General features: G+C 33.6%; 1 protein-coding gene across 1 annotated transcript in view; it reads left to right on the plus strand.

The window, feature by feature from the left end:
- LOC148941501 (protein-glucosylgalactosylhydroxylysine glucosidase) overlaps positions 1–8776 on the plus strand; it is a 110798-nt gene extending 102022 nt beyond the window's left edge. The window contains exons 14-15 of the mRNA XM_089103816.1: positions 5925–6050; positions 8562–8776. Of these exons, the coding sequence (XP_088959942.1) occupies positions 5925–6050; positions 8562–8761 (326 nt within the window). The 3' untranslated portion in view covers positions 8762–8776. The remainder of the gene's footprint in view (positions 1–5924; positions 6051–8561) is intronic.
- The last annotated feature ends 10583 nt before the right edge of the window (positions 8777–19359 follow it).

The raw sequence follows: 19359 nt of genomic DNA on the forward strand, positions 1-19359 counted from the left end.
TTTTCTCTTTAAATTAGTGAGGATCATTATACCCTAAGGTATACCACTTTTGGCATTATACCCATTTTAACCGCAAATAGCTATTGACTAACTCATCCGAATTAACGTAGAATCATCTCAATCTATTAAGTCATCATCATTAGTCATCTATTAGCCATCTATTAAGCCATGTGTTGCTCTGAATATATCGGAGTTAATCACGAAGTTATTGGGAGTGATAATAGTAACAGGGCCAAAACCAAATCTTTTTGGGCCAAAGTTTCAAAAGGAGCATCAGAAGAACGCTTTTGGCATTCCTCCAGAAAACTGGCCGCCTGGCTTGACTTACACTTGAATTTAAAACATTTAGTTCTAGCAGCCTAGCAGCTATCATACGTTCATTTTCTAGTGATCCACTTTCGTCTTTCCTCAACTTTGAATTTATTTATAAAGTTCTCATTGTATGGAAAGCAAAGAAAATTGACACGCCATTAAAACAAGAAAAAAAAATCTCTAATTAAGAATAAAAAACAAACCAGGAAAGCTGAAGCACAGTTTTTCTAATAGAAGATTAAAAATCAAAATTAACAATGGTCTGACTTGATGAAAAAAGGGCAAAAAGTATCCCTTTTTTCAAAACATTGCCTTTTTGGACCCTTAGGGGACTCTTTCTTTGACAAACCTGGATAGCCCTGCAAAGAGAAGAATGAATTACAATTGTTAAAGAAATACCATGGTTAGATTTAAAACATATAAATAAGCCCTTCATATTAAAACTGATTTAACGTATTTGACTTTGTATGCGCAACTCTCTTCAGAACCTTTGGATTCAGTCATCTATCATCCAATTTCAATTTTTGTTGGTTGCTGTGGTAGTAGGCTAACTGTTTTATTAAATACGTAAGCTGACGATTGAGTAGCTTTCATTGTTTTATGGCAGTCAATAGATTGTTTCATTAATATTTAACTCTCAACTCCCAAATTAATCTTAAACTTTGGAGCAGTCAAGATTTTCACTGAGTTGAATTTTATTTATATTTTATTTTTTTTTATTTTATTTTTTTACTATTTTTAAGGGTAGTTTGAAATAAATAATTAAAGATGTTGGTTTATTATTTTAGTAGAGGTACGAATAATTTAAATTCATGTGTTATGTGTCAAGTGTTTTTCGTTCCCGACTCTGTCGAGTTTTCTCTCTGTCGGGAATTTAATGTGATGTGTTAATATGGTATTAATTAGACCCCGGCGCCGCGTCGGCGGATCCACCGAACGCCGCCGACGAGAGGCCCGGTCGAACGCCGCCGAAGTGTCGTAACGCCGCCGGCGCGCCGCAGGCACGCTGCCACCGGCAGAGGCGGCGGCGTTCGGTTGACTTTAAATTATTTTTACGGCAATTCTTTATTGCGTCAACCGCAAAGTCGGAGCTTTTCCTTCTCGTGTGGTTTAGTATTTCGATTTTCCTGACTAGAAATCAAGCTATCCCCGAATTTTCGAGTATTTCTCCGAAAATCTATGCGTCACCCCGAAAAAAAATTGGTTCCCCGAATCCCCGATAATCACGCAATCACGGTACCACCCCTAGCGATTTATCACCAGTGACTTTCCCTGCCAAATATTACTTTTTATACCATGATTCTTCACTACTCTCTTGTTCATTAATCTTCGTCTCTTTTGTTACTTTGCATAAAAACTAGACAGATGCAATATGCAATTACAAATATTGCAATATACACAGTTCTTCATATGTTAACAAAACAAAAGTATCGTCTCTATGAAATGAGTTTAAATCATTTCGAATGCAGTTTCCCAATCGCTATTTCTTTCATCATTCGTAGTCAAAAATTTTATTGTTCAAGTTGAATAGGATTATAGAACTCATTCACTACTATACAGCTTTAGCCTTTTGTTGGATTTTGAAATTGACAGCCGACAGATTGTTTCTACAGCTGAATTGTAAGTTTGCAGATTTTTTTTTTTTTTTGGTGTTTTTAGATAATATTTTCTTAATGTTTAATACTCAATTGTTGAACACCTGATAGAAAATAAAATCTTGTTTCTGGAACATTTTTACCCCCCCCCCCCCAAAAAAAAAAAACAGCCTTCGAATGAGACATAATTTAGCTATAGACTAAGCTATGTACAAGGTTGGGGAATTAAAGATTGAACCGGAAGTTACCCCAAAAATATGATTCATAAATAAATTTTAAATTATTGCTTATAGGGGAGGGGGATAGGGGGCTATCATTTTTAAATGATAATACCTCATTTTTTTTATTGAAAGCAGGGATGCCAAAAAGATAATTATTTTTTTAATTTAAAGTGGAGACAGAAAAATGATACAAAATTCACTGGGAAATCATTGAAATATTTTGATAGACCCAGGGCCCCCCATTAGGACTTGTTCATTGTCTTGGGTATTTTGCGATTTCTCATAGGCTACTGGCCTTATTTGGCTTTTGTTTGTGCTCCCTTTTAATTCGGTTCTTTGGATCTTATGGAATGCCATGGCGAATCTATCACTCAGTTTTCCAATAATTTGAGGTATATCTTAATAATTTCGACATTTTTGTTGTTGTCTTTGTACCCCTTTATTCATACCCTCAATTTTTTTTTCAAGCAACACTATGCTGTTTAACGTTATTTTGCGTGTTTGTTTGAACCATATAGTGACCTTGTTAATTATTCAGTAAATTATTTTTCTAATGAAAGCTGAGACAGTATCCTATCAAGGTGGTATCCAGAGGGGGGGGGGGGTAGGGAGGTATAATATTAAATTAAAAAAATCTTGAAATTTTATTCATTGAAAGCATGGAAACCAAAAAGTCCATTTTTTTTTAATTTAAAGCAGAGACGGCATCCTATCAAGGTGGTATCCAGAGGGGGGAGGGGGGTATTGAGCTATCATATTTAAATGATAATACCTCGATTTTTTTTTAAAGCAGGGGTCCCAATAAGTTAATGAAATATCTTAAGCCGAACTGGCCAGCCATGACAAAAACGGAATTGTTATATTTGAGGGATATTTTGTTTTGTAATAGTTATCCAATTAAATTCACTGACAAAATAATCGAAAATAGACGGGTTAAACATAATAGTAGGGTTATTGGGGTTTCTCAGTCTTCAGATTTAGATGTGTCAAAAAGTTTCATTTTATTACCATATGTACCTGGTTTGGGTGAAAAACTTTCACAGGTTTTACGTAAATTTGGTATTGATACATGTTTCAAATCGTTGAGACCAATGGTTAGTTTCTTTAATTCTGAGAATGATTTAACCCGGGGAAATTTAGTAAGTGGGGTGTATAAAATTCCTTGTTCTTGTGGGAAGTTCTATATTGGTAGGACTCACCAACCATTTGTTGAAATATTCAATGAGCATCGAAATTCAATAGAAAAAACCCTACAATTAAGCAAGCCTCCAGAAACCTTTGTTTCAGCTTTAGCAGAGCTTATTTGGTTTCAACCTGATCCTTTTGTAAAATTTTATGAGGCCTTAGCTATTTGAAATGATGTCGGTTACACCCAATGGGCGAGAGAAGCCATAGAAATTAAAAAACATAGGTTTGCTAACCTTTCGATAAATAGAAACACGGGTAATTTAAATATTGACCCAAAAACATTCATTCATTAATACCAGGCAGATTCACACTAAAACGAATTGGTGTGACGAAAGCGATATCGACATCCCCACCTAACGTTGCGCTCGAGTGACAATGGCGCCCTTGGTCCAGTGCCCAATTTACATTAAAAGGCCAGGTCATAATAAAAGCTTTCAATTTGGGAGGTTCAATGAGGAGTCTTTGACAGTCTTATGGCCTCAGGGTACTAGATATTGCAACGTTCTTACGTATCTACCGGGGTTTAGAAAATACGATCACCCCACAAATGATTACCAAAAATATGCGCAAATTTAACATTTTGAATATTATAACACTTTTTTCAAAACTGTGAAAAAAAGAAAAAAAGTCTAGATAACCCTCACTATACTTGAAAGCTATTTTAGAGAGAAACTCTTTGAAGCTTTCCACGGAAATGACCATAGCAGAAGCTTTGATCCTGGGTGGGGATCAAAGAGGAGTCTAAGTATTTTGACCAAAGGTGACTTATTGTTGCGACTTTCTTAAATTTGGTAATTCTTGTGAGCATTTGGAAATCAAAGCTTAAACTCAATAACTGATACTAAGTGTCCTAACATTTTGTTTGAATTAAAAGTGACGAACTAGGATGAACATTTCAACATCGCCCAGAAGCAATTTCAGTCTGGGTGTCATTTAATTTAGTTGAGCTTAAAACAAAAGAGCTCTTCATTTTCTACAGACGAAAATATCTGATACGTAACTTTTCTTCACAGGGATTAAACAATTAAGTGTTTTTTTGTGTCACTGTGGCTGAAGTATTCTCATGTGAAGTGCTCTGCTCATCATGTATTTTTCAATTTGATAAATTTACTCCTATTAGATACAGTTTATACTTTGACCGATATTAGTTGTTTATCAGTGTATAATTTGGAATGAATCCCCAAAAGAAAAAAGGAATAATATCCAAAAGAGCAGCCAAAAGCGATAAAAAAAAGCAGCAGTTCAGCCTTAGCCTACATTACATATATTCTATAAAGAAGCCAAAAAAAAAACTTTAAGATTCATTTTTTTAATTGTTATTAAAAACCAGTTTTTAATACAAAGAGGCTTTTTGGGAATCCAAAAGAGCAAAAAAAAAAACAATCAATATAAACTTCTCCCATTTCAACTGTTTTAAATGTGAGAAAACAAATACAGGCAAAGGGCATTATGAAAAAATTAAGCTTCTTAGTTCAAAGTTATATTCAAAGTTTTTACCCAGATAACTGACGAATTTTGTGATACGGTATTTGAAGCTTTATATGCAGTAATGCTCGATGAAAAAAACTACTAATTTTGATAATTATTTATGTTAAGAATACATAGCTAATAGATACTTCATAATACATACCTACATAACTACTCGTATTATGCAAGGGCTCTGAAATGCCACAGCCATTTCGTTTCTACCATATTTCTACTTCTCTTGATGAATAACTAAGAAGACCAGTTTCCAGCCAGCGACTTGTGAATTTTTGAACTCATGAATAGCCTCGAATCTGTTGTAAATTGAAGCTGTGATTTGAGAAAGACTAATGAAAACATTAATGTTTGCGGTCAACATTGATCGCGCCGGCGGTGCGCCGCCGACATCTTACCGGTGGCACGGCACGGCGTCCTGGTTTTTGCCCCGCCGCCGCCGGTCTTCCCTTATCGGCGCGCGCCGGGGTCTAGTATTAATAATAAAACCTTGAACCTTGAAATGACAACGCTCTCAAAATATGTTGGGCTGCCGAAAGTTTTTCAATGATGGTTTAAATGATATACTAGGTCAAGATGACCAGATGGCCGTTTAAAAAGAAATCTCTTAAAAAGTAAGAAACCAAAGACTCATCACTATGGTTGTGGAATTGCTGTCATTATGCCTAACATAGGAAACGGCTTGCAACTTATTCTTAAGCTGCATCTTCGTTTGTCTTTTTTTTTTGAAGTTGTTCAAGTGCCACCAGAACAACCAATCAATACGCACTTGATATGGAGGAGGGCAGAACCACCCTCTTTGAATGCATTCTGATTGGTCACCTATTTTGATATCAAATGGCTAAATTCACCTAATGAAAGTTAAAATGAAGACAGGGCTTTATTCTCGCCCGTATTCTGATTGACTAGTGATTGACTAGTAGAATAGGGTATCTTGAATATGAAAATGGCTACCTTTAGGACCGATATGGATCAACTGTGAGAGCTGGGACAATACCCATAGACATGTGTATCTATCAGATAATTAATCCTTACAAAACATGGAATGTTATGTAATGAAAGAATATTATTAAGAAATTGCTCTGTTATTATTAATATTTTCTTTCTTACCTTTGAAATTTCATTTCAGGTCTTGACTATCATGGATGTGCCATCAATGCCGTTGCAAATGAAGAAAATGTTTTACTTCGAGTAGAAGGGAATTGCAGCTTAACAATTACAGAGATCAAAGGAGAGCCGCAGTTTGTTAATCCAGGTAAGTTATAAGTGTGTTTAGTTTTCGTCATGTCAAATTGAACACGGGTTTGGAGAACAGTCCAGTCTAAAAACAAACCGTATTAAGTGGTTTTTATTGAGCCCTTGGAACGTTCTGTTGATCTCCCTTATCAAAGTAGAGTATATGTGCAGTAATGTCTCAAGGTGCGAGAGATGTTTTTTTGGATTTTTGGTCATTCCATATTTAATCAGAAGGGGGCTAGGATGGATAAAAGTCTCTTGAAACAAATGACATAAAAGTATACTTAATTGAGTCGTCAAAGATCATTCCCATTCAAGGTTCAAGGTTTTATTATTAATACTATATTTACGCAACGTACAAAATTCCCGACAAAGAGAAAACTCGATAGAGTCGGGAACCAAGAACACTTAAAACATAAATTTAAATTAATCGTACCTCGAATAATATTCCACTTATATAAATTTAAACCAAAATCTTAAATTTTTATTTCAAACTACCCTTAAAAATAAAATACAAAACAATAGGTTACTCACCTTTCCAGACTCCTCAACCCACCAAAAAAATAAAAAATCCAAAAAATTTTACTAACTTTATTCACCTCATCAACAAGGGAAAAGGGATCAACTCCTCCCCAAACACGCCATACAAAAGGAGGCCTACAGATGTATGTACAAGCACATACACTCTTATACCAATATACACATACATATATGTATACATACACATACATATTAACAAATTACATCTTCATTAAGCATTCCGTAATTTTATTTTTTAGTGTTGATAGGGGAAGAGATAGATTACAATTTTTAGCAAACTTATTCCATACTGTAACTAAACTATTTCTTAGTGAAAAATGCGATCTGTCAGATTCAATTAGTGGCAAAGGAACAGCATAGATATACCTTATCAAAATAGGACAAGTGTGTACCAGTATCCCATAGCAATAGAGCTATTTCTGTCCCCAATTTTTGTCTCGCCATATTTTAACACAGGGGGGGATTGGAGACCAATCGAATGGCATAAAGGTGGATTTTATTGAGCCGTTAAACACCATTTTCCTAGGAACATTCCATAAATATCCCTTATCAAGGTACAATAAGTGCACACCAATATCCCATAGAGTCACAGCCATTTCTTTCCCCAGTTTTCTTCATGCTACATTTCCGCACATGGAGGCTTGGAGACCATTTAAGTTTTGAAACAAATGGCATAAAAGTGCGTTTCGTTGAGCCGACAGACACCACTCTCCAGGAGCTTTCTGTTGATATCCCTAATCATGGTATAGCATGTGTGCACTAATGACCCAAAGTGCTACAGCTGTTTCTTTTTCTAATTTTTGTGAAAGAATTTCAGCTAAAACAAGTTATTTGAGTTTATCTAGAATTCTGAAGTGATCGGTAGGCACCTGCAATAGAACATGAGCTATTGAGATGGCAAAATCTAAAATTGCATAACAAAAAAAAACAGTAGTTTTGTTTCTAAATCAATATTTGTAAATTTCTTCCACATCAATAAACCATATTGTATATAATTTGTCTTCAAATTTTCTCATTTTTTTAAATCAGGACAAAGATGTATCTTATCGTTGCCCACTTGAACATTTGTCTGATTCATCATCAAATAAACAGACTGTAATACTTCAGCTGCAGTCCTGACCCTGATGGTACAGATCTCATACGGAACCCAAATTTTTAGAATCAACCTTTTTTCCTGCTTATACTGCAGATTTCATGATCCCATCAATCACTTGATAATGTGCCACTAGTCTTGGTAGTTACACATATCCAATGAACTAGTTAACCCATAAATCCTTGCGCAACTGATATTGGAAGCTTTTAAATTTCAAATATAAGGTGACTTTGGTGATCTGAACGGTGATTTGTTTAGGTTGAGATTCTTACTAAAACCTAGTGGTTGTTACCCGGACTGGTGCTCTCTGGGATCTAACATCAAGTAACCGTTTTCTTATTTTTTTTGTTTGAATGTTTGCACTATTCTCAGGATTCACTTAATAAAAAAAAACACTAAATATTACTATCAATAAAATAATCGTAAGAAGTAGTGATAAACCACTAAGGGTAGAAGCCCTGCCTATAAAAGATGGGATAAAAGCAGATTAAGTTTTATCGTATTTTATGCAAGTTATAGTTAGTTTTCCTGGCATGCTACGTTTTATGCTCTTACTGCCATCTTATTGGCTACTACCAGCATGCAATTTATTTTTTCTACTTGCTGTTGTTATTATTTAGTTAACGTTCGAGGGAGTCAACTGCTTATATTTTTTTCAGTGTTTCTTAGAGAAACACTGTTTTCAGCCGTTCTTGTTGATCCCGCTAAATCGTCTATTAATGAAATCTATGCTAGATCAATTATAAACTACGTAGATTCCGATATTGCCAAAGTTGTGAATTTTCAAGGTCTTTGGTGCGAGAGAATGTTTGTCAAACTGACTTTGTTTCAAGTCAAAACCATATTTTAAGGCACAGTTAGCTAGTAAATTACCCTAATATCATTGCATTTTTTTAGATCCAGTTTGGGAAGGAACCTTTAACAGAAGCTATATTCGAATATCCCCATCTGTTCAGTCGGAATGTCCATTGCCAGAAGATACCCTTGGAGGGTTTCCTAATGCAGCTGCCATAGCCAAAGATGTAGGGCTTGCTCTATTGTATTCTGCCACTGTTTTAGTCATTAAAGCTGTTAATCGATTCTTTTTGTCTTCTTGATTTGATTGTTTTTGCGGCAGAGATTGACTCTGCTGGTGACTTTTTTTTATCATTAATGTATTAGATATATTAATCTAATATATTAGATAGATTGATTAATATATTAGGGTTGATTAATATATATATTGATTAATATTGATTGATATATTATATACTATAAATTGATTATTTTATATATATTAATCAATCTATATATAAATTAATTAATATATATATATATATATATATATATATATATATATATATATATATATATATATATATATATATATATATATATATATATATATATATATATATATATATATATATATATATATTCTAAATATATTGTTAAAGAAATGATATTTATTCAAATAGAAAGCTATTATTTTTTTCTATAAAAACATTGGAAAATTGTTACTGAAAGAAAAGTAATAGAAAAAAAAACAGCAGCTCTTCGGAAATATTCAACAGATATTTGACTTTTTTCTTCTTTTTTTGTATATAGAGCAAACTCCAACAAAGAACAAATAACAATTTATGGAAGACAAATTTGTTGTGATTTTAATAGTTGAGCTAAACTACTGATGAAATTGCGTTTCGAGTACAAGAAATAACGTTTTTATATGCAAAAGTTGGATTTAAATATTGTATAATTAGAGTTAAGTTGAATATCCTTTGTTAAAATTCGTGATATTGTGGGATATTTTATTTGACCCAGTTTTGTTTTACTCCTTTGTTATGGTTATGATGTAAGAGAATAGTTAGAAAAGTATCTTCCTTGCCAATTGCTTATAAGACTACTCAGAAGAAAAAAGACAGGTTGTCTTGCGCAATTCAAAATACGTTATGTGACTCTTTCTTCAGATTTAATGTCTAATCCCTGGCACACTATATCGAAGAATCCATTCCACTTTCAGATATCTCATTTTGTTCTCGATAAACTGAAAGTTTTTCTTTCTTGTGTCTTATCTTCTCATATTTAGAACAAATTTTTAAAGGTGCTTTTGACACGAAATGTCATCTCAATGTTGAAACTTTGGAAGAACCTTTGAATGACTGCGCTCATCTAATATATCGAAAACTCCATTATAGCTAATGAAACCAGCTAAAACACGTTTTTGTTTTACCTTAATCTTGAGGATTTTAGCTAATTAGATATTCTGAAAAATTATCTGATTGGCTATTTACAACTTGTTTAACTTTAAAATTTTCGCTGGTATACATTCTCAAATGACTATTCAAGATTAAAATTAATCGTATGGGCCTTTTGCGCCCTGTAAGCTCCAGAAGCAATTCAGCTTTTATTTCATTTCTTTGTCTCTTATTTCTTTTCTGTGTGGCTAAAGATTGAAGATGGAGTTGATTTTATTGCCAGAGCCATTAAATCGAGCTTTTGTTGTCAAATAATTCAGTTATGCATACTAGCCAGACCTTCATTACGAATAGATTACGAATTAGCTGATTCTTAAAATTAATGTCAGCGAAACATCTAAAGCTGAACTGGTCAGCCATGACAAAAACAAAGAAAAAAGAATTCTCAAGAAGAAGAAAACAAACGGGACTACGGCCAATAGAAGAAAAAGACAAACTAAAATGACGCAGATATTTTGCCGGTATAAAACAAGGTGTCTTCAACGCTAAAAACAAAGAAAAATCCAAACTAACCTAAAACCAAATAAAATCTTAGACCAAGAAATAAAAAAAAGCAATATACAATTGTTGCTTCTGGGATTGAGCACCAAAGAAGTTAAATAGAGTTTCTTCAATGAAACCACTGAAACCCCGAAGTCGCTTCAGTGGTTTCATTGAAGCAACTCTATTTAACGTGTGCTTTTGCGAGCACCATAATGCGCCATAGGCCAAAGCTATTATTCCAGGGGAACTTGATACCTTGAATGCCTGTATTCAGTTTTGTAAAAAAAGGTTTAAGTTCACTTGGAAAATAAAACTTTGGTTACGAAGGATTGCCGGTGTACAGTGAAATGTAGGGGAGAAAGTTCAACATAACGGCTCTTTTAAGAGTCAGTTTGTATTATTGATTCAAATGGGTGTCTAAATGAATATAAACAATCAATAAAATAAAACCAATAAAATGGTGGATTCATCATCAACAGATATAATCTTTGCACTATTTTGGTTTATATTTGTTTTTTGTTTTTTTTTTTTCCCATACCCAATATGGCTAAAATAAAATTAATTACTCGATTAATGATATCTAAAAAATGTTATTTATTTTTATCTAACGAATTTTGGGTAATTGTATGCTCTCACCGTAAAAATTCGTTGCATAGCTTTAATTTTTATGATTGTACAAATTGGTGGAGAATGTGGAGACTATTTTGTATTAAATATACATATTTTGTTAATAAATGTTGAGTGATTAAAATTTATTTCTGCTTAACTGTTTAGGACAAGATGATCGTTTATTTTTATAAGCTATAAAACTATATAAAACTTTTTTATTTTTTATTTGTAGTGTATTTTTTTTCTTTTTTTGTAGTGTTTTTTATTTGTAATGTATTTCATTTGTAGTATATTTCATTTTCTTTTTTGTATTTTTTCGTGTTACTTCACAAGTGTCATAACTTGTTATGACGTGGGTTATAAATAAACTATTATTATCTTTATAACTGTCCTTTGTTCCCAGTGAGTTGGGCCGTCAACTTACTTCAGAAATTACTTACAACTTACTTACAACTTACTCAATGACAATGCAGATGATGTGCTGAACTTGGAGACGAGAGTATACCCCTCTAACTCCATGATAATGCCAATATGTTTCCTTAAATCCTTGCGCCGTTCTCTTAATCCTATCCCTCCTGAAATGTCTGTGTCCTCCTTTAAATTACTTGGCTTCGCAATTTCTTTTAATTTAAAGTGGGATATTCACGTTAAAGATATCATCCATAGAGCTAATGTGTCCATCTCCCCCTTTAAGCTCTTAAATAAATTTAGTTTCCCCCTTCCTATTCCTTAAGGATTTGTTCTCCCTTTGTCCTCCCGCATCTTGAATACACTTGTCCAGTTTTCACCCCGGTATCTCCCGCGAAAAATCAAAAGAAATTGAATCCATCCAAAAAAGCGTATTCTCTGCTTCTAACAAAAGCCAGGTTGGAAACCCTTTAACAAAGGAGAGTTTCGTTGTGCCTCTTTTTTGCAAAAAAAATGCAATAACAAACCCTCGCACGGAAAGCATTTTCCCCAGGCTTCACTCCCCATCCAGATTCCAATCGCCTGGAGCTGTTTCTAAACCCATTCCTATTTTGTCCCCATTCACTGCTTTACCTATGAAAAAAGCCTTTGTCCCCTTCATTACAGAAAAAATAAACAAAATATCCCACTAGTTTCATTTTTTGTATTTATTTTAATTTTTTAGTTTAGTTTGACCAGTTCTTATTTTTTTAACTTTTTAATTGACATTTTCAAGTTAAAATTATTAAATGACGAATGCTTATTCATTCTGATGTTTTTTTATTTCTTTTTTTTCGTTTTGGTATTCTTTACCAGTGTTTTTTTTTTATTTTTACTCCAAAATTTGAATTCGGCTCTTTGGGGCTTATGATAGGGACTTTTTGAAATAAACATCTTATCTTACAAAATAAAACTTGTGTCGATTTATTTTTTATGGTTAAAATTTTTGACCTCAACCTTTTGATCAATAAGGTTTACATTAGATCTAAGAAATGAGATAACGAGATTTTGAGCAAAATATCATAATCTATTCCAATTTTTATTTAGATAATTTATTTCAGATTAAATTTTTCCTATTGGATTGTAATTGGCTTCTAATTTTGTAAAAGACAATTTAAAAATGTGAATCCTTATTCACATAAGCTACTTGGATTCATCGAATTCACTTTAAGCAGCTTTCAAAGTTTTTAAAAGCCTTATTGAATTACCTTTTAATTGCCGAAAGTCATGGTTTTAAATAAGCCAATCCAAAATGCAGTCTTCTATCAGCTTTATCCGATTGGATTTTAAAATTGAGAAGCCAATTACTCTTTCAAATTGACTGTTTGAAACTCAAAAGTCATTGCAATTTCTATAGTCGATGTCATTGAATTGGATTCCAATTTTCTATAGTATACTCTGAAACTGCTTTAATTGGTTTTTATCACCTTTTCGAGTCAGATTAAAATCAATAAGCCTTTTTTTGGCTTTTAAATCGGCTTAAAAGCTGTAAACTTTTATCGCCTTAAAAATAAGGAGAAGTTCGTCTAGTAGTTCTTCGTTTTCGACAAGTTCATCTAAGAAGTATTTTCGAAATAGCTATTCAAAATTTAAAAAAATGCTAGATTTTTCTTTAAGCCTTAAATTGGATTAGGAGTCTAAAAATATACTCTTTTTTTTTAAGTTGAAAACTAGAAATAGAAGATAGCTTGAAGCCAATCAGCTTTAACTAAATCAAAAGCCAAATTTTAACATTTGATTCGTTAAACTTCGTTTAATCATATTTGATTGTAATGAATTTAAAAATTGAAGTTTCTAGCATTTAACTTTTTGCTTTAAATGGGCTTAAATAAGTTCTGAGACAACTTTGGCTAAGCACTGCACTGGAAGAGATTGTAAAAAAAAAACTCACAGCCATTGAAAGTAAGGAAAAATTTCAAAAATCTTAGCCAAGACCTCTGTACAGCCGTCCTCAGTGTAAAAAAAATAGACTAGCAGTACGTTGCTTGGGCAACGTGAAGTGCCCTAACAACCTTTGGTGGGCTTTGATGGAAAAATTATTGTTGGAGCAATACCTTGTTTTTTTTTCTATAATAATTAAAAACTAGAGATGTCAAATCTTTTAGTATAAGCGTTTCCCAAGAAATAATGATTTCTATAAAAGAAAAGTGATGACACCTTTCTCAAAGATGGTCATGTATACCATATTTTGGCCTAAAACTAACTTTATTCTCTATTTCGTAACCAAATCAATGTTATTACTTTTCAAATGCACCAAGTATACAAGCTAATACTTTGATACTTTAACTCAAATCATAAAATCTAGCTGAATTTGCGCCATTATTTAAAAAAATGAAGAATATAACAGCTAACGCTGCAGTCCTTTGGCTCCAAACATTACACCTTTTGTCTATTTTCGATGTATTTGATGGTAGTAATAATTTTATTTTATTTTTATCTCCAAGTGATTAAAACATAAACAATTGAGTAGGAAGTGCGTAAAATTTACAAAGGGGCTACGGTCCCGCTTTTTCCATCTGCTTCTTTTTGCGAGCATCAGACTTCACTGGCGGATCTAGAGGGTTGGGGGAGCCGCCCCCGAGGATTTTTTCTGGCGCCCTCATTCCTTGTTGATTTTTCTGTTTTTCACTCTTTTTTTAAAATTAATTTGTCAATTTGGTCAATTATTGGTGCCCTTGTCACACTGGACCCCCCAAGATTTTTCTTTTAGGTGACCTTGTCACATTGGTCCCCCTCACCAATATTTTGCTCTAGGTCCGCCCCTGTCAGACGTAGCTTATTTTTGAACCATCATTATCCAATTTTATCCTCTGTGCAACACAACTAAGAAGTTGTCCGCACCTGAATAATTTCAAAATGGAATAACTAACAAAAAAAATAATGTAATGTATATATCCATGGGGTCCCTATAGTTTAGTTTATCAGTATTGCAAACAGAATTATATCTCTTTTAGTTCAGAAGTTTTTTTCCTTGCCGTAGGGCAATTTTGCCATACCAGAAACCTATTTTAACATATCACTACTAAGAAAGGTGCAAAGGAACAACTCGAATTTATTTAGCAATAAGAGAAATATAAGGTTCAGTTGGGACATGTGTTACCATTGCCCTACCTAAGGTCAAACACAGGAAAGGAAACCACTAACTCAACCAAAATCTGAAATACAAATGGCTTTCAAATGGTCGCAGCCTTTTTGATCCCGTGATCAAACTTTTTTCTGGAAATGTTTTTCTACTTGCCATTATAAAAAATGGTCTTGGTTGTCGGACGAAATTCATAAATGAAAACAAATAACAACCTTTTCAGCTCTTTGTAAAGAACCACCTTCAAAAGCAAACTGTAGTAAAGCAACATTACATTGTCTTTCAATTTTTTTCCTTTGATTCAGTCTTTATCTTATTCTTTTGTACTGGGGGCTGCTGAACGGAATTCTGGGAAATATTGTTTACATTTTTTCTTGTTTTCACGGGCTGTTAGTTTTTCTTCTCTTTTTTGTTTTCCTTTTTTTCTCTTATTGTTAAAATGGATTATATTTCTTTTTATTAAAAGTCAATTTGAAAATGTTTTTGATTTCTTAGCTTTAAATGTCAATTTCGATAAAGCCGATTTATAGTGTTCATATATTAGCTAAATTGCGATGAATTGCAAGCCATTAAAATCTTAGTATGGACGTGGTTGAATCGGTTTAAAAAGATTAGAAAACCAATTGCATTTTCAAATAAGATTTAAAACAATTTTAACCCGTGAACTTCCAATGCAACTATCCTATTTCACCAGTGAAGATAGGACAGGCACAGATCAAGAGACTTGATTTGGGAGAGATGGCCGTGTTAAGAAGGAAAAGTGGGACATCGCCCCTCCATCTAGAATTTTGCTCAAAATAGGTGTGTTAAGGCCGGGTTTACTATCCACGCAACGTAACGCAAGGGGAATTAAAACCAAGCGTTGTAATACGTGTTATAAATTTTTGCGAATGATGGAAGCTAGTTGGGGGTCAACCATGTGTGAAAAAACCTATTTTATCCAATTTGTCATGTTTTTCTGTTTCCGAAAATTTCACCAAGCTTAATATTTTACGCAATGTAAAAAACATTAAAAAAATAATTGTGGCATAATATTATCAAACTTAGGCAATAGGTCCTACTGGTCTCTCTTGGGAGAGAGCACATAGGTCAGAGTAAGGCCAACCGTGATACCACCGATATAATCAAAAACACTAATTAAATAAATAGTTATTATATTATTCAGTAATTATTTTTGATATATTTTTATATCCAAACATCGCCACCAAAAAATCTAACAGTAAGTTAAAAAGGTGTAATACCATGTTTTCGATCAATATACAACATAATTACAAAACACCTTATTCTACAGAAGTAATGGTTTTAGTGTTTTTGTTTGGATAAAACTTAAAGAATTAATACCTACTGTATTACAGGTTATGATGTAACCTTAGAAAAGAAATGCATGGAGTCTTTTCATCTTTTGTCCTTGCACTAAAAGCCATCATAAATTCCAAAGCTCATATAAACAATATATTGCATAAAAATATTCCAACTTCCAATGAACACGATAGTGGAGTTATTTTGTGTGGATTTAGCTGAAATTCCTAAAAATCTAAAGGAAGAAAATCTTTATGGAATTCGTTAGTGACTAAAACCCGACTAAGTTGGTAAAAACAGGAAAGGCTTTTTAAAAAGCAGAAAATCCTCTAATGCTCCCTTAATACAAGGGCTACACTATCCATTTAAATTTATTAAAATATTGAAGAGATTTACCTAAAACTTATGTTTGGACTCGTTATTGATAGAACCATTTTTATAGTCGGGGATGGAAAAAAAACCTTGAGTTGAAAAGAGAAAGAATATTTTTATTAGGCCAAAATCTATGTTTTGAGCTATGGGGCTAAAGGAGAAAAAATATCTCAACTTCGTTATTTATTATTAAAAGTGCATCAAGATAGTTTATGTCAGCATGAATCAGATAAATAAAGCGTACAATTTTATTTGAAACTATTTTTTTACAACTCTTTTAATGCTCAACCAGCCCAGTTTGGTTTTTTAAGCCGGCAAGAATCAGCTAAACGATGCTAAAAACTGTTGTTTAAAACAATTAGCAAATTAAAGGGGAAAGAGAAAGAAATAATGGTAGACCCATGCAGAGGTGCGTTAAGTTGGCCCACCTATGCTCTGGTAGCTTAAGTTAGCCACCGTTACTTTTAAAATTTGCTCCTTACTTAAAATAATATTTATTCCTAACTCGGCTCCTTATTTACTGCAATCAAATGGCTGGATTCAATATTATTATTTGAAATCTAGGTCCTCCCGTTGGCAAAGCTGATATATTTTTTTTTTTCAGTTTCGTCTCTCTCAAATTCACAACAAATAGTTTATGGGTTAGAAAAATGACCCCGAAGCGTTAGAAACCTTGTAAGATCAGATTAAGTTTGGCCAGTTTTGTTCCCGAAACACTCTTTATGACGAAAGTTTTCAGAATTAGCAGGTAGAGGTAGTTGCAATGTAACTCATTCTGCAGTTATCAACCCCAGCCAAAATTTGTTAGCGCACTTTAAACTAGCGTAATTTAAAAATCCAGAGAAATAAACTAGACTATAATTATAGATAAACGGTAACTACTTGCTATACAAATTAAAGATCTCGCTCTTTGCGCTAAAGCTCGAACTTTGTTCTAATTCTTTAAAAATGACCCTGAATCACAAAGGTGGTTTAATTGGAATAAACAGGTCTTTTGAAAGTACTAGAATAACTTTAGCGTAAAGAGTGAGGTATTGACGAAGGGGTGAAGCATCTCATATACAAAATAATTTCTGCTCGTTTAAAGTTTTAATATTGCTCCTTACTTTCAGTTGAAGAAACTTGTTTTTTTTACTTAATTTCTGATCGTTCTTTAAATAATGCTGGGAAATTTGGCACCTCCTTCATACAAAATTCCCGCCCCCCATGAAATTTGTCTCCATAGAAAGAGGCCCCCCGTAAACCCCTCCATTTATCCCCCCCCCCTCCCTGTACCAGAAAAAATCCCTATGAAAATGTCTGTATAGTTCCCAATAAGCAATACTATATGTAAACAATGGGCAAAGTCCACAACTTGCAGCCCTTTCTCCGGGGACTCTGGGAGCCTCAAAGACATAGTTTTTCGACTATACTGAACAAAATGATAACCTTAAAATTTTGATCGGGTGACTTTGGGGGAAAAATGAGCGTGGGAGGGGGCCTAGTTGCCCTCCAATATTTAGGTCATTCATAAGGGGCATTTGAACTTTTAATTTCTTTTTGAATAAGTCCTCTCGCAATATTCTAGGACCACTGGATCGATACGATCAGCCCTAAAAAAAAAAAAAAAAAAATAAGCACGCATCCGTAATCTTTCTTCTGGCAAAAAGTACAAAATTCCACTTTTTTGCAGATAGGAGCTTGAAACCTCTACAGTAGGGCTCTCTGATATATGAATTTGATGGCAGGATTTTTATTAAGATTCTGTGACTTTTAAGGGATGTTTCTCCCTTTTTTTATAAATAAGGCAAATTTTCTCAGGTTCGTAACACTTGATGCGTAAGACTGAACTTGATGAAACTTATATATTTAAAATCAGCATAAAAATCCAATTCTTTTAATGTATCTATTGGTACTAAAATTCCATTTTTAGAGTTTATGTTACTTTCTGTCGCTCCTTACTTACAGTTTGTTACCACGAACTGTTTGATAAATAAAGTCCAGCTTACCACTGTAAGCTCTCTCTAGCCAGATGTAAAACAAGACAAGATGCACAAGCAACTAGCTACCGACAGATAATTTGAAATTATTTTTTCGTCTCTGGGGAGCACAAATAAGTGATACCGATCTTTGCATTCTCATAACGAGACACAACTAGGGTTGCCCCCCGGTGATGAAAAATCACGAGATTTTAGCGACTTGTTGGTTGATTTAGTGATTTTTTCAATAATCTAGTGATTTATGTGCTGATTTACGTTTTTTTTGTTCAGGCAACATACAAATCACTAGAAATAGAGATAAATCACCAGGGGTGGCAACCATGGCCATAACACTGTCACCTTACTTTCAGTTGAAAAAACTTGTTTTTTTTTACTTAATTTCTGATCATTCTTTAAATAATGCTGGGAAATTTGGCACCCCCTTCATGCAAAATTCCCACCCCCCATGAAATGTGTCTCCATAGAAAGAGGCCCCCCGTAAACCCCTCCATTTATCCCCCCCCCCCCCTCCCTGTACCAGAAAAAATCCCAATGAAAATGTCTGTATAGTTCCCAATAAGCAATACTATATGTAAACAATGGGCAAAGTCCACAACTTGCAGCCCTTTCTCCGGGGACTCTGGGAGCCTCAAAGACATAGTTTTTCGACTATACTGAACAAAATGATAACCTTAAAATTTTGATCAGATGACTTTGGGGAAAAATGAGCGTGGGTGGGGGCCTAGTTGCCCTCCAATTTTTTGGTCACTTAAAAAGGGCACTATAACTTTTAATTTCTGTTTGAATGAGTCCTCTCGCAATATTCTAGGACCACTGGATCGATACGATCAGCCCTAAAAAAAAAAAAAAAAATAAATAAGCACGCAACCGTAATATTTCTTCTGGCAAAAAGTAAAAAATTCAACTTTTTTGCACACAGGAGTTAGAAACCTTTACAATAGGGCTCTCCGATATATGAATTTGATGGCAGGATTTTTATTAAGATTCTGTGACTTTTAAGGGATGTTTCTCCCTTTTTTTGATAAATAAGGCAAATTTTCTCAGGTTCGTAACACTTGATGCGTAAGACTGAACTTGATGAAACTTATATATTTGAAATCAGCATAAAAATCCAATTCTTTTAATGGTTCTATTGGTACTAAAATTCCATTTTTAGAGTTTATGTTACTTTCTGTCGCTCCTTACTTACA

Source organism: Artemia sp. Qi Xiang Cuo, chromosome 18 (assembly GCF_049724085.1).
Source record: "Artemia sp. Qi Xiang Cuo chromosome 18, ASM4972408v1, whole genome shotgun sequence".
In the NCBI taxonomy this organism is placed as follows: Eukaryota; Metazoa; Arthropoda; class Branchiopoda; order Anostraca; family Artemiidae; genus Artemia; species Artemia sp. Qi Xiang Cuo.